This window comes from Somniosus microcephalus, chromosome 3 (genome assembly GCF_052327205.1).
Source record: "Somniosus microcephalus isolate GS21.2 chromosome 3, FLI_Smic_1.0, whole genome shotgun sequence".
Lineage (NCBI taxonomy): Eukaryota > Metazoa > Chordata > Chondrichthyes > Squaliformes > Somniosidae > Somniosus > Somniosus microcephalus.
This window is the reverse complement of record NC_140989.1, coordinates 141,006,197-141,019,769: the sequence shown is the minus strand read 5'-3', so window position 1 is coordinate 141,019,769 and position 13,573 is coordinate 141,006,197. Positions and strand designations below refer to the sequence as shown.

Below are 13,573 nucleotides of genomic sequence, written 5' to 3'. Positions count from 1 at the left end.
ACAACACAATATACAGGCTATATAGCCTGAGCGGCCATTACCGGCATTACAGTACACAGGGGGCTCTTAAAGGCACATACACTACAATTCCTCCCCTTTTAGCCAACCAGTACATAATATTTTAAGTAATCATTAATTACATGTTACAAGAAAAATAATCTACACATGGCTGCAGTTAATCAATTATAAGTCAGTCTCTCTGGAGGCTTCCTGACTCGGTCCGGATAACGCCTCGGTGGTGTAGTAGTTTCTGGTGGTGTAGTAGGTTCTTTTGGCAAGGCTGATTCGGCTTGAATGCCAGTGTTGGGTTCATCGGGTTCCAGTATCACCGGATCGGAGGTAGATACTATGGGTATCTCTACTTCATCATTAGGCGTATAGAGTTGTGGTGTAGGTTGTCCCTTTTCGGATGACTCTATGATTTGGTCAGCATGGCGCCTTATTATGCTTTCTCCAATGTCCACGGTATACATCAGCGGTCCTAGTCGTGTGCAGATAGTTCCAGGCTGCCATTTCTCGGTATGGTAGTCCCGGGCCAAAACTTGTTGACCTATCTAGAAGGTTCTAGTTGGCCTTTCATTCATGCCTTGAAATTGCCGGTTCTCCACGTCCCTTCTGATGTTTGGCTTGATCAAATCCAGCCGGCATCTTAGGCTTCTATTGAAGAACATCATGGTGGGAGTTTGGTTTGTAACCATATGTGTTGCATTCCTGTATGCGAACAAGAAGTTATCCACCTTGTGCTGAAGTTTTATGTCTTCATTACCCATGGCCTTTATGGCCTTCTTGAAGGTCTGGACAAACCTTTCAGCCAATCCATTGGTGGCGGGATGGTATGGGGCGGACGTGTAGTGCTTAACCCCATTGTTTTTTTAAGAACTTCCTGAATTCTTCGGACACAAGTTGCGGTCCATTATCAGAACAGATCTGTTCAGGCAGCCCATTCCTGGCAAATATGGTCCTTAATACTGTGATGGTTTTTTCCGTGGTGGTGGAGGACATCTTTATTACCTCCGGCCACTTGGAGTGTGCATCAACCGCGATTAAAAACATTGAGTCCATAAATGGACCAGAAAAGTCGATGTGTACCCTTTGCCAGGGAGATGAGGGCCACTCCCATGGATGTAGAGGGGCTTGGGGTGGAGCGTTTTGGACCTTCTGGCATCCTAGGCAGCTCTTGGTCATTTCTTCGATGTCTCCATCGATACCTGGCCACCATACAAACGCCCTGGCTAGGTTCTTCATTTTCACTCCACCCAGATGCCCCTCGTGAAGCTCCTTTAGAACTTTATCCTGGAGTTTGGGTGGAATCACCACTCTGGATCCACACATCAAGGTTCCTCGGCACACTGACAGCTGTTCTCTTCTTTGCGAGAATGCTGGCAACAGTGGCTCGCCATGTGCTGGCCATCCCTTCACTGTTAAATCGTAGACTCGTGAGAGAGTCGGGTCATTTCTAGTTTCCCTTTCAATGGCAGAATTTGTTACTGGTAGACATTCGACTATGGTAGAGTGGAAAATCTCCACTGGGTCTACGGTAGGTGCTTCTTCTACTGTTGGCAACGGTAGGCGTGATAAACCGTCAGCATTTCCATGCTGTTTTGATCCTTTGTATTCTATGTTATATTGGTGTGCCCCTAGAAAAAGGGACCACCTCTGTAGCCTTTGCGCTGTCATAATGGGAACACCCTTTTTAGGGTTGAATATGGAGATGAGGGGTTGATGGTCAGTCAACAAGGTAAATTTTTGTCCGTGTAGGTAATGGTTGAATTTCTTCACTCCCCATACCAGGCTGAGTGCTTCCCTGTCGATTTGGGCATAGTTACGCTCAGCTGCGTTCAATGAGTGTGACGCAAAAGCTATCGGCCGCTCCGAGCCATCAGGGAATTTATGCGATAATACTGCTCCTACGCCGTAAGGGGATGCATCGCACGCCAGTCTGATTGGCAGTGATGGGTTGTAATGAGCCAAAACTTCTTTGGACGTGATTAAGTCTTTGCATTTATGGAAGGCACGTTTACAGTCTTCGCTCCATTTCCAAATTACTCCTGTTTGTAGCAGTTCATTAAGAGGGTGCAGAAGAGTTGATAAGTTCGGTAAAAATTTATGATAGTAATTTATTAATCCCAGGAACGACCTTAATTGTGAAACATTTTCAGGTGCTGGGGCTTTTATGACCGCTTCAATTTTTTCAGGTGACTTATGCAACCCTTCCTTATTAATTATGTGGCCACAATATGATATTTGATTCTGGAAAAATTCGCACTTGGGGCGATTTGCTCGTAGGCCCCGTTCTCTCAGCCTAGTGAGCACCTGCTCCAAATTGGCAAGCTGCTCGTTGTCGTTTTCTCCTGTTACAAGGATGTCGTCTAGGTAGCATTGAGTTCTCGGAATCCCTTGGAGGACTTGCTCCATAGCTCTTTACCAGATAGCTGGAGCGGATGCTACTCCGAAAACCAGTCGATTGTACTGGTACAGGCCTTTGTGTGTATTTATCGTGAGATACTTTTTAGAGGCCTCTTCAACCTCCATCTGTAGATATGCCTGTGCCAAGTCAATTTTGGTGAAACGTTTCCCTCCGGATAGTGAGGCGGAAATATCTTCTATCCTCGGAAGAGGATACTGTACTGTGTGAAGGACCGGGTTTACAGTCACCTTGAAGTCTCCACAGATGCGAATTTTTCTCTGTTCTTCAGATCTATCATTATCCAACATTTTCTTCATGACTGGGACGATGGATGTTGCCCACTCGCTCCAATCTATTTTGGATAATACGCCTGCCTTTTCCAAATTCTCCAGCTCTGCCTCGACTGCTGGACGAATTGCGTATGGCACCGGTCTTGCCTTAAAAAACTTGGGAATTGCCGTATCTTCCACTTTTATTGAGGCGGTGATGCCTTTCAAGGTTCCTAGTTTCTCTTGAAACACTTCTTTGGCGTTGGCCAAGATGTCTTTTAATCGTTCAGGTATGACATCATCATCGTTTTTTTCCTTACTGGTCACCGTCAGTGCCTGAATGGAGTGCCAGTCTAAACGTATTTTCCTGATCCATTCACGTCCCAACAGCGGTGGACCACCATCTTGTAGAACGTATAAATACAACTTTTGTATTTCCTTGCCGTTGTATACAACAGGCACCCGTATTTTTCCTTTGGGGTATACTTTCTGCCCCGTATATGTTTTCAAGATAATGGATGTGTCTTTTAAAGGTATATGCGGAAATAGCCGCTCGTAATCCCGTCGATTTATGACAGTCAGAGCTGATCCTGTATCTAGCTCCATTTTAACTGGGGACCCTGCTATCGTGAGGGTAACCCAAATGGTCTGGTAATCTTCTTTGGCAATTACATTATGTAATTTGAGACAGCTTAGTCTCTTGTTTTCGGAGTCGCTATCGCTCTTCTGATCTTCGGAGCTACTGTCCGTCATCATTTGTACCTTTCTGTACTTTTCTTTATTGATTTTTCTTTTCCTGTCCATGGATTTTTTTTGTCCAGATCAGCATACCTGTGCAATGTGTCCAATCTTTCCGCATTGCCTGCATGCTTTGTCCTTGAACCAGCAGTCCCTCTGGTCATGGGTGGATCTGCCGCAGCGATAACATCTCTCGAAGCCCTGTGTCATTTCATGGGTGCCGAAGTCCTGTGTCTTTTGTTGTATCTCTGCAGCTCCTCTTGCGGCTGCTTCGTATGATACAGCCATACTGAAAGCCTTGTCCAGTGTTAAATCTTTCTCAGAAAGCAGCCTTTTCTGTGTTCCTTCACTTAGGAGACCGCAGACGAATTTGTCTCGAAGATAATCTGCTAGTCCTGCCCCGAATTGGCAGTACTTTGATAGCTTTCTTAATTCGGTGAGGTAATCAGCGTTACTTTCATTCTTGTGTTGATTCCTCTTGAAGAATTTGAATCGTTCCGCTATCAGCAGCGGTGTTGGGTTTAAGTGCTCCTGTAGGGTATCAACAATTTCTTTAAAATTCTTGTCCTTTGGTTTGGCTGGAGTGATTAAGTTTCGTAACAGCCCGTATGTCTTTGCGCCCATTAGATTTAGAAGTACTGACACTTTTTTTTCATTTTCTATTCCATTTGCGGTGCAATATACCTCCACTCTTTTCACATATGTGGTCCAATCCTCTATATCGTTATCAAAAGCATCAATATTGCCAGACTTAGGCATCCTGGAAAAAAAGGTTTGAACGCCGACCTGCTTGCAGCGCCGGCCGTCTCCCGAGTGCTCCCTCCCCATCTGTTACTGCTTGCCTCTGCCTTCGCTGCTTGGCCTGGCTGCAGAGCCAGCCGCTGGAGCCCCAGCCCGACGCCCAGGAAGGATTATTGCAGTACCTGCCACCAGCTCGACTAGCTGGTGAAACCACAGCTTTTTCTTTTTCTTGCTTTTCTTCGACTTTGGACGCCAGAGGAATCGATGTCCTTGAGGTGCTGCCGAATTGCAGGTAAGTCCGTTTTCAATTCGTCGCCACTGTTGTGTCCGTGTGTTAATAGAGTCACTGAAGACAGGAGTTGGTTTCACAGGTATTTACTGAACAAAGTCTGGAGGGGAACTAACTGATACAACACAATATACAGGCTTATATAGCCCGAGTGGCCATTACCGGCATTACAGTGCACAGGGGGCTCTTAAAGGCACATACACTACAATTAGAAGTGGAAAAGATAGAAGCAATGGAAGGGGTGAAAATTGATAGACAGGATGTACAAGGCTGGGTATACTTAGAGTGGATAAGTCACCTGGTCCACATGGCTTGCATCCCAGGTTGCTAAGGGAATTGGGGGAGGAGATTGCGGAAGGGCTTGCCATAATTTTCCAATCTTCCCTAGATGCGGGGGAGGTGCATGTTGGTAAAAGGCTGTTTTTCAGACTGGAGGATGGTAGAGAGTGGTGTTCCCCAAGGGCCAGTGCTGGGGCCACTGCTTTTTTTGATATGAACTGGATATTGGAATACAGAGTAGAATTTCTAAATTTGCTGATGACACCAAACTTGGGGATGTTGCAAACAGTGAGGATGATACCAATTGACTGCAACAGGACATAGAAAGGCTGGCAGAATGGTCAGACAAGTGGCAGATGGAATTTAATACAGAGAAGTGTGAGGTGATGCATTTTGGCAGAAGGAACAGGGAGAGGCAATATACACTTAATGGCACAGTTTTAAAGAGTGTGCAGGGACAGAAGGCCCTGGGAGTTAATGTGCATAGGTCCCTGAAGGTGGCAGGACATATTGAGAGAGTGGTTAGCAAAGCATATGGGATCCTTGGGCTTCATAAACAGAGGTATTGAGTGCAAAAGTAGAGAAGTTATGCTGAATCTTTATAAAGCGTTGGTTAGGCCATAACTGGAGTATTGTGTCCAGTTCTGGTCACCACACTTTAGGAAGGATGTGAAGGCCTTTGAGAGGGTGCAGAGGAGATTTACCAGAATGGTTCCGGGGATGGGGGATCTTAGTTACAAAGACAGGTTGGAGAAGCTGGATTTGTTTTTATTAGGGCAAAGGCGCTTGAGGGGTGATTTGATAGAGGTGTACAAGATTATGAAGGGTTTGGATAGGCTAAACGGGGAAAGGCTGTTCCCACTAGTTGATGGTACAAGGACTCGTAAACACAGATTTAAGTTTTTGGGCAAGACATATGGGGGGATGTGAGGGAAAACTTTTTTAAGCAGCGAGTGGTGAGGACCTGGAACTCGCTGCTGACGGAAGTGGTGGAAGCGGAGACACTCAATGTTTTCAAGGGGAGACTGGATAGGCATTAGAGGGAAATAAACTTCCAGGGCTACGGGGACAGAGCGGGGGAATGGGACTGACTGGATTGCTCTACAGAGAGCCGGCACGGACTCGATGGGCCGAATGGCCTCCTTCTGTGCCGTATGACTCTATGACTTACAACACAGGGACAGACATATTGTAAAAACGGGCAAAAAAGTTGAACATCATTGTCCAAAAATTAAAGAATTTCACATTTGTGGCAAATCTAATGAAATCTGAAAGTTACATTACATTTTTGGCCTTTATTTCAAGTTGCTGTAATTTCATCCAAATTATCAATAAATGTAAAGGCTATTTGAAGTTTGGAATAGTCTTATTATTAGAAACACAATTCTACTCAGTCTCAGTCCACCAAGATCATTGCTTGAAAAAAAAGGAGGCAGCTCTCGTGTGTTTCATGGTCAACATATCTCTCTGAACTCATACCAGCAGTATTTCGCCTCATTACTCTGGGTCTGGTGTAGACTGACTGCTGCATTTGCCTACGTTAACACTACATTCCAAAAGTAATTCACTGTGTGAAGTGTTTAGAAACATTCTGATGATTTGATAAGGCACTCTATAAATACAAGTATTTCTTTATTGTTCTGTCCATTTAAATCTAACAAATTAAACTACCAAAATACTTTGGATGGTACATCTAATTTTTTTCCCCATTTTTCTCCCTTCCTTTCTCTGCTAAAGATGTTGGGGTAGAAATTCATCTGCGGCGTTAGCACATCTGCCGCCTGTTAAATGCCCTCTCCCATATTCAGTTCTATTGAAGTCAATGGAACTGAATATCGGGCGGGCGTATCACAGGCGGCCGATATAATAGCGCCCGATTTGTGCTACCGTTCAAGATGAATTTTTACCCCCCGACTCCTTGCTGGGTAACGAAGGGCCACACATCCTCTAGTACCTTCCCCAAGCCACCATTATTCATGCGTGAGCCTCGACAGTTATTCTACCAAAGTTCCAAGTGGGCATCACTGCCAAGACACTGCCTAGTCACACGTGTGTACTTCCAGGAGGAATAGTTGGGTAGCTATCAGAAGTAGAAGCTCCCTCCATAACTCATGGATGCCAAGGTTCATAATTGTGCATTACCACCACCTCATCGAAGATCAGTTAACTCAGTCTAAACCACGATTGAACATGGGACTTTCCTGGTCTGAGCCATCAAGAAAGAAAAAGACTTGCATTAACATAGTGCTTTCCACAACCTCAGAACGTCCCAAGCACTTTACAGCCAATTGAAGTACTTTTGAAGTGTAGCCACTGTTGTAATGTAGGAAACGTGGCAGCCATTTTGCGCACAGCAAGCTCCCACCAACAGCAATGTGATAATGACCAGATAATCTGTTTTACTGATGTTGATTGAGGGATAAATATTGGCCAGGACACCGGGGATAACTCTTTGAAATAGTGCCATGGGATCTTTTACATCCACCTGAGAGGGTAGACGGAGCCTCTTTTTAACATCTCATCCAAAAGACGGCACCTCCGAAGTACTGCGCTAGAGTGTCAGCTTAGATTTTTGTGCTCAAGTCTCTGGAGTGGGAATTGAACCCACAACCTTCTGACTCAGAGGCAAGAGTGCTACCAACTGAGCCACGGTTGACAGGAGTGCCCTGTATATCTGGATTCTAAATTTATATTACTGACTTCTTACCAATTCTTCTCAAATAGTCATCATCCTAAAACTTGTATCTACACAAATATTTAGGAGTACGGCAGCACATGCCTCAGAATACTGTGTTAAGAACCAAGGATAAGCTATAGGCTTTACCTTGTACAGACATCATAAATTCAGGATTACCAAATCCAACTGAAATTCCCATGGCAAGATTTTAGTTCTACTATTAAAAAATGCTTTTGAAACATTAATCTTACCAGTTAAAAAATACTGTTACACTATTTCATCTAGTCTTTTTATAGAATGTAACTGTCTAACAAAATAAATTATTAACTCTCCAATACTCATTACTCACCTGGGAAATGATGCATGCTTCTCCCTTACAGTAAAAGCCACAGACTGTACTCTGCAAAAGTTCTGATTGGATAACACTTATCCCAAAAAGCCAGTTCTGTATCATAGCAGCTGTTCTGCAACATAGGACATTGCAGGACTCATCGATAGAATTTACATATATTCTGAATTATAAAAATGTCTGCAGTGCATTTCTGCACAGCATGTTTGTTTTTTTTACACAATCTGATAACTTCAAAATTGACATTCATCGAAAACGGCAGACATTAGCAGTTGACAGACAAAACAAGCGACGTCCTCCTGCTTTAGCATCTGACAGCAAGTCACTCAGGGCGAACTACAGGATACAGATTCCAGTCAGCCAGGCATTATGGACAGAATGCTTCAGTCAGCATTAGGTTTTTACAGTTGTTTCCAAGAGTTACTTAAATATAGATGCAAATATCTTCTTGGAATTAAACAGTAGTAATCATTTCCAAGCCAATACTGAAGATAATAAATCATTATCAACTGTCAAGGTCTTCAAGCCATCAGAATGGAAGATAGCACATTGCAGATTCATGCAGTCCGAGACATCTTAACATAAAGATAGCAATGTGACTGACAGAACAGCAGTTTGGTTTGCTCTTGAGAGGCAATATCATTTTATTACTAATTCTAGATGCTTGGCAGTGCACCTGCTAAAGTCAGTAACTGAGCACTGGCTATATGGAGAGCTAATTGTGCTCAGATTTCACTGTGCTACAGTTAATGCTGATGTAATGTTATTTATTAAAGTCCTTGGGATTATTTTGCACAATGAGTTCTTTTGTTATGTCTGCCAGTTTATCTAAATGCCTTAGGTTATCGATGAATGAATGCAATACATCAGCACTGGACCAAAAAAAATGTAACCACCAGCTGTTTACAACTACAAATGGATTAAAATGGTTGGGCATATTAGGAACATGTAATAATTTACTCAGGAACTCTTACAGCTACCTCAATGAACATTTTGCCAAGCTTTTCAAAATAGAAAGTATGGCATATTTCTTTATCATCAACATTTAACAGTTATGAAGAAATGAACCCTTCCAGCAAGCATTAATGCAGAAAGCAAAGATGTTCTCAAAATTTCAACACATAGGATCTTGCCTTGGAACACTTGCAGCACAACGTACTGTGCTGACCTGTCAGTAACATTGATGACTATGCTGGTGTTGAATGTCAAATTCTAAGAGCTACACAAAGGGTGACCAATACATTGTGACACTCTATATAAAGGCATCCTTGGGGACGATTTTCCCACTGGAGGCGAGATGGAGGCGGGTTTCAGTTTGGGTGGGTTTGATTCTTGCCTGCACGGATAGGTTTTAAACATTTGTGATTTTCCCATGATTGGCCACTTGATTTTAGAGGCGTGGGATGCCCTTGCTCAATTAGTGTTTTGGGACTGAAACTCGCCTCTGTTGACAGCACTTTTCCAGTCTGATTTTATGGCTTCTTGCTCCCTTGGCTCATTCCACAGCATTTCTGTGTCTCCTGCACCACCTCCAACATCTTTTGAGAAACGACTATGTCTAATTCCAAGGCAAGGGCCTACCCGAAGCTCTCTGATGAGGCGCTGCAAATGTTGTTGGAGGGGGTGGCAGCTAGCAGGGAGTAGCCCTTCCACTCATCTCGGAGGAAGAAGCCTGCCAAAGAAACCAAGGCTGTGTGGGTACAGCTGGCAAGGGATATAACCTCCAGATCTGTGTGCAGATTGGGAGACTGTTTCTGTATATTGATGAAATGCCATCCCTGTTGGGAAGCATTAAAATGATTTGAAGCCAAAATGTTGGCGTTATGCCATTTGTTCTTTCGCCTTAGGCAGCTCCACATTGCGGGCACCACTACCTCCACTTGCGTTGTCAGGTTGGTGGCCTGAGTGAAAGGAGGCCAGAGAGTCATGTCCATTGTCAATGATTTACTAGGATGGAGCCAAGGACATGTGCCAACTTGGGCAACCTATGCAAATCTGGCCATGATAAGTTCATCCCTTGCATCCCAGGCAGCCATGTGCTCGCGTGCTGTCGCTGCCGCTGGTCGATACACCGGTGCTCTGACCTCCTCCTCCTCCAGATCCTCCTCCTCATCTGAGGTCCATGCAGAAAGAAAACGAATGATTCCCATGCTGCTTGTAAATGCCTCCTTTGCGGAAGCGCTCATTGCAAGCAGGGAGAGGGTCTTCCAAGGAGGTCCCACAGTTGATGGAGTCAAGCTGCAGCACCTTCGACTTCAGAAGGCCTTCTGAAAGTGCTCAGAGACCTTTTAAAGCCAAGGTTTGGCACCTGCAAGTAATCCTTGCTGCAATAAACGATGTCTTGTTAAACCTGCAGCAGTGAGGAGGCCACCCACGAGTCAACCCGCCAGGTTTACCTGGCATGGTTTAGGAGATGCGTGGAGCACGCCGAAATGCTGCAAAAATCATGAGGGCCTCTCAAAATAGGCTTAGAGAGGCCCTTAACGATTTAAGGATGTTAAATAGCGCAATGGCCAGCTGGAGGCAGGAGCGTTTCCCGACCTCCAAAACCGGCACCGGTAAAATTCCGTGGAGGCGGGTTCCAAACCCAACCTCTTTGAATCTGATTTCCTGCCTTTCTCGCCTCCAAACCCGCCTCCTCCGATGTCAGAAAATCGCCCCCCTTGTTTCAATGCTTTCTGAAGATAAATTTATTTACAATATTGACATTCTGCTAGGTGAAACGATTTATAGTCCTACAGTACTTATTATACACCAGTTTAATTTTTTTTCTCTGTTAGTGGATGGCTTTTCAAACATATAGGGGGAATTTTGCTGGTGCTCAGGGGACAGGTTTGGAGGCGGGACTGCTGGCAAAATTGCAAAGATTGACAGCGGGTCACGAACCTGCTGTCAACCCGCCTCCATACAATCTTCCCAAGTGTCGGGTCCCCGATTTGCGCAGGGACCCGACACCTAGCGGCAGGAAGAGGATTATAGGCATTTAACTGCCTGTTAACAGGTAGTTAACAGGCAGTTAAGAGGCTTTTTCCAATTTTGACAGGTCAACTGCGGGCTTCCTGACGTCCGGACACCATACCAGAGTAAGTGTGGCGTGCTGTGGGTCTACTGTATGGTTTGTGCATTGATGACAGCTGCAGAAGTGGTGTGAAGGATCCAATGGTACATTGGTGAGTTTCAGAGGTAAGAAAATGTTGGGAAAATCATTTTTAATGTATTTAAACTTTTCTGTAGATTAACAGTTTGTGTAGTTCCACCTCATTGGGAGAACCTCTCTCACCAGTGACAGATCGCTTCTGTAACTTCACCTGCAGCTGCCATCTGTTTTATCCTAAGGAGTGAGTCACTGGAAAGCCTGGATGCAAGGGCTCACCTTTGTACAGTGATTTGTACAGCATAAGAGATTAGCGTGTAAAGTTAAGGCACATGGGATTGGGGGCAAGGTATTGACTTGGATAGAGAACTTGTTGGCAGACAGAAAGCAGAGTTGGAATAAACGGGTCTTTTTCCGAGTGGCAGGCAGTGACTAGTGGGGTACCGCAAGGATCGGTCCTTGGACCCCAGCTATTCACAATATGTATTAATGATCTAGACAAGGGAACTAAATGTAATATCTCCAAATTTGCAGACGACACAAAGCTGGGTGGGCGTGTGTGCTGTGAGGAGGATGTCGAGAAACTCCAGGATGATTTGGACATGTTGGGTGATTGGGCAGAAACATGGCAGATGCAATATAACGTGGATAAATGTGAGGTTATCCACTTTGGTGGCAAAAACAGGAAGGCAGATTATTATCTAAATGGCAATAGATTGGGAGAAGGGGAAGTGCAACGAGACCTGAAGGTAAGCATGCAGGTGCAGCAGGCGGTTAAGAAGGCAAATGGTATGTTGGCCTTCGTAGCGAGAGGGTTTGAGTACAGGAACAAGGATATCTTGCTGCAGTTGTACAGGGCCTTGGTGAGATCACATCTTGAGTATTGTGTACAGTTTTGGTCGCCTTATCTGAGGAAGGATGTTCTTGCCATGGAAGGAGTTCAGCGAAGATTCACCAGGCTGATACCTGGGATGGCAGGAATGATGTATGAGGAGAGATTGGGTCGATTGGGCTTGTACTCGCTGGAGTTTAGAAGAATGAGAGGTGATCTCATTGAAACTTATAAAATTCTGACAGGACTGGACAGACTAGATGCAGGTTCCCGATGGTCGGGGAGTCCAGAACCAGGGGACACAGTCTAAGGATAAAGGGTAGGCCATTTAGGACAGAAATGAGCTTAAGGCTAAAGGGATCAAGGGGTATGGGGAGAAAGCAGGGACCGGGTACTGAATTTGGATGATCAGCCATGATCGCACTGAATGGCGGAGCAGGCTCGAGGGGCCGAATGGCCTACTCCTGCTCCTATCTTCTATGTTTCTATGTATTGGCAGAGTTTACAGCACCTCAATGCTGTCAAACACTGAAAAATCATGTCAAAAAAAAATGTGCGTGTCCCCTTTAAGAAAACCGGCAGATGACGCGTCATCAACTGACGTAATCTGACACCGGCTTTCTCTTAATTGGCTGGCAAGCCCGCAGGGCGGGCTTAACAAGGCCAACTGACGTAAAATTACGTCTGTGCGTCGGGCATCGTTGGGGGCGGGATCGGAACCCGGAAGGCAGATGACCTGCTCCCAACTCGCACCAAAAGGTAAGATCGCGCCCATAGTACTCCATCTTGGTGAGATTTCTTTCATAGAAATTACATGCACCTCTGGGAGACAGTTTCTGCATTTTGAGCTCCATTAAGCCTAAATCAAATTCCAAGAGTATACACAGGAAGAGACCCCAAGATGTTCGGTGTAAAATCAATGTAGTGAATACTTAGGGCTGGATTTTCTCAGCGGTGTCGGGATGGTGGCAGGATAGTTGTTTTCTAGGTTCCAGTACCACTCCCGGCTGCAGCCGCTCTGTCAGCGGGATTTTCCCTTGATTGGCCTTAAGTCCACCCTGCAGGCTTTCCGGCCAATTAACAGGAAGCGGGTCTGATGACGTCATTTGATGATGCGTCATCAACCGGTTTTCTTAAAGGAACCATGGCCACATTGATTTTGACAGTTGTTCTGTCAGTGTTTGATAGCATTGAGGTGCTGCAAACACTGACAAGCACTGCACAAAGGTGGACACCTGCACCCAGGCTCTCCAATGACTCCCTCCATATGCTTATGGACGGAGTCACAGCACGCAGGGAGGTTCTCTTCCCTCCCCAGGAAACCAACGCAGCCTGGTTGCACACTGCGTAGGATGGCAAAAGCAGGGATGTCGTCAGGGGTCCCTGTCTGGAGTGGCGCCAACCTTTCAATGATCTCAGTGAATCACTAAACGTTACTGCAAAGCCACACTTAAACTCACCCTGCTGTGCCACTCAACACATGCCCATCACTCTGCCTTCCATACCCTTCTCCTGCACATCCTTACTCACACCAACTTACCTTGCACATCCACACATTCCTCTCTTTCTACATTATCAGTTCCCCATCTCACTAGTCACCCCTCACACTCACCCTCATCCTACTGCAAGCATACCAACTAACAACACGCAAGGGTAGGCACTTGAGAGGTTTAGCCAATGACCATGAGAAGTTTCTGGTAATGTGTTGTCATACAGTGAGTTCTATATTTTCAACACTGCCCCTTATCGGACAGGTCTGTGCGCACCTTCAGAAGTGTCTTACTGAGTTCCAGTGACTGTTGAGACATAACTCCCTCCCCCCACCGCCCCCAATAGTGATCAGTGTGCATGGAATGGTTTGGACATTAAAGGGATACTTCATGGTTCTGGTGTGGGAT

The 13,573-nt window shown here is 45.2% G+C and overlaps 1 protein-coding gene across 11 annotated transcripts in view; it reads right to left on the bottom strand.

The window, feature by feature from the left end:
* pak5 (p21 protein (Cdc42/Rac)-activated kinase 5) overlaps positions 1 to 13,573 on the bottom strand; it is a 486,760-nt gene that overhangs the window by 325,113 nt on the left and 148,074 nt on the right. For 3 of the 11 annotated variants that reach the window (XM_085981686.1, XM_085981693.1, XM_085981696.1), the window contains exon 1: positions 7,750 to 8,352. The exons of 3 other annotated variants lie outside the window; for them this stretch is intronic. In XM_085981686.1, the coding sequence (XP_085837812.1) occupies positions 7,750 to 7,765 (16 nt within the window). In that variant the 5' untranslated portion in view covers positions 7,766 to 8,352. Of the gene's footprint in view, positions 1 to 7,749; positions 8,356 to 13,573 lie in introns of those variants that run through there. 5 more of the 11 variants (XR_015077543.1, XM_085981694.1, XM_085981691.1 and 2 more) reach the window with 3 other exon arrangements.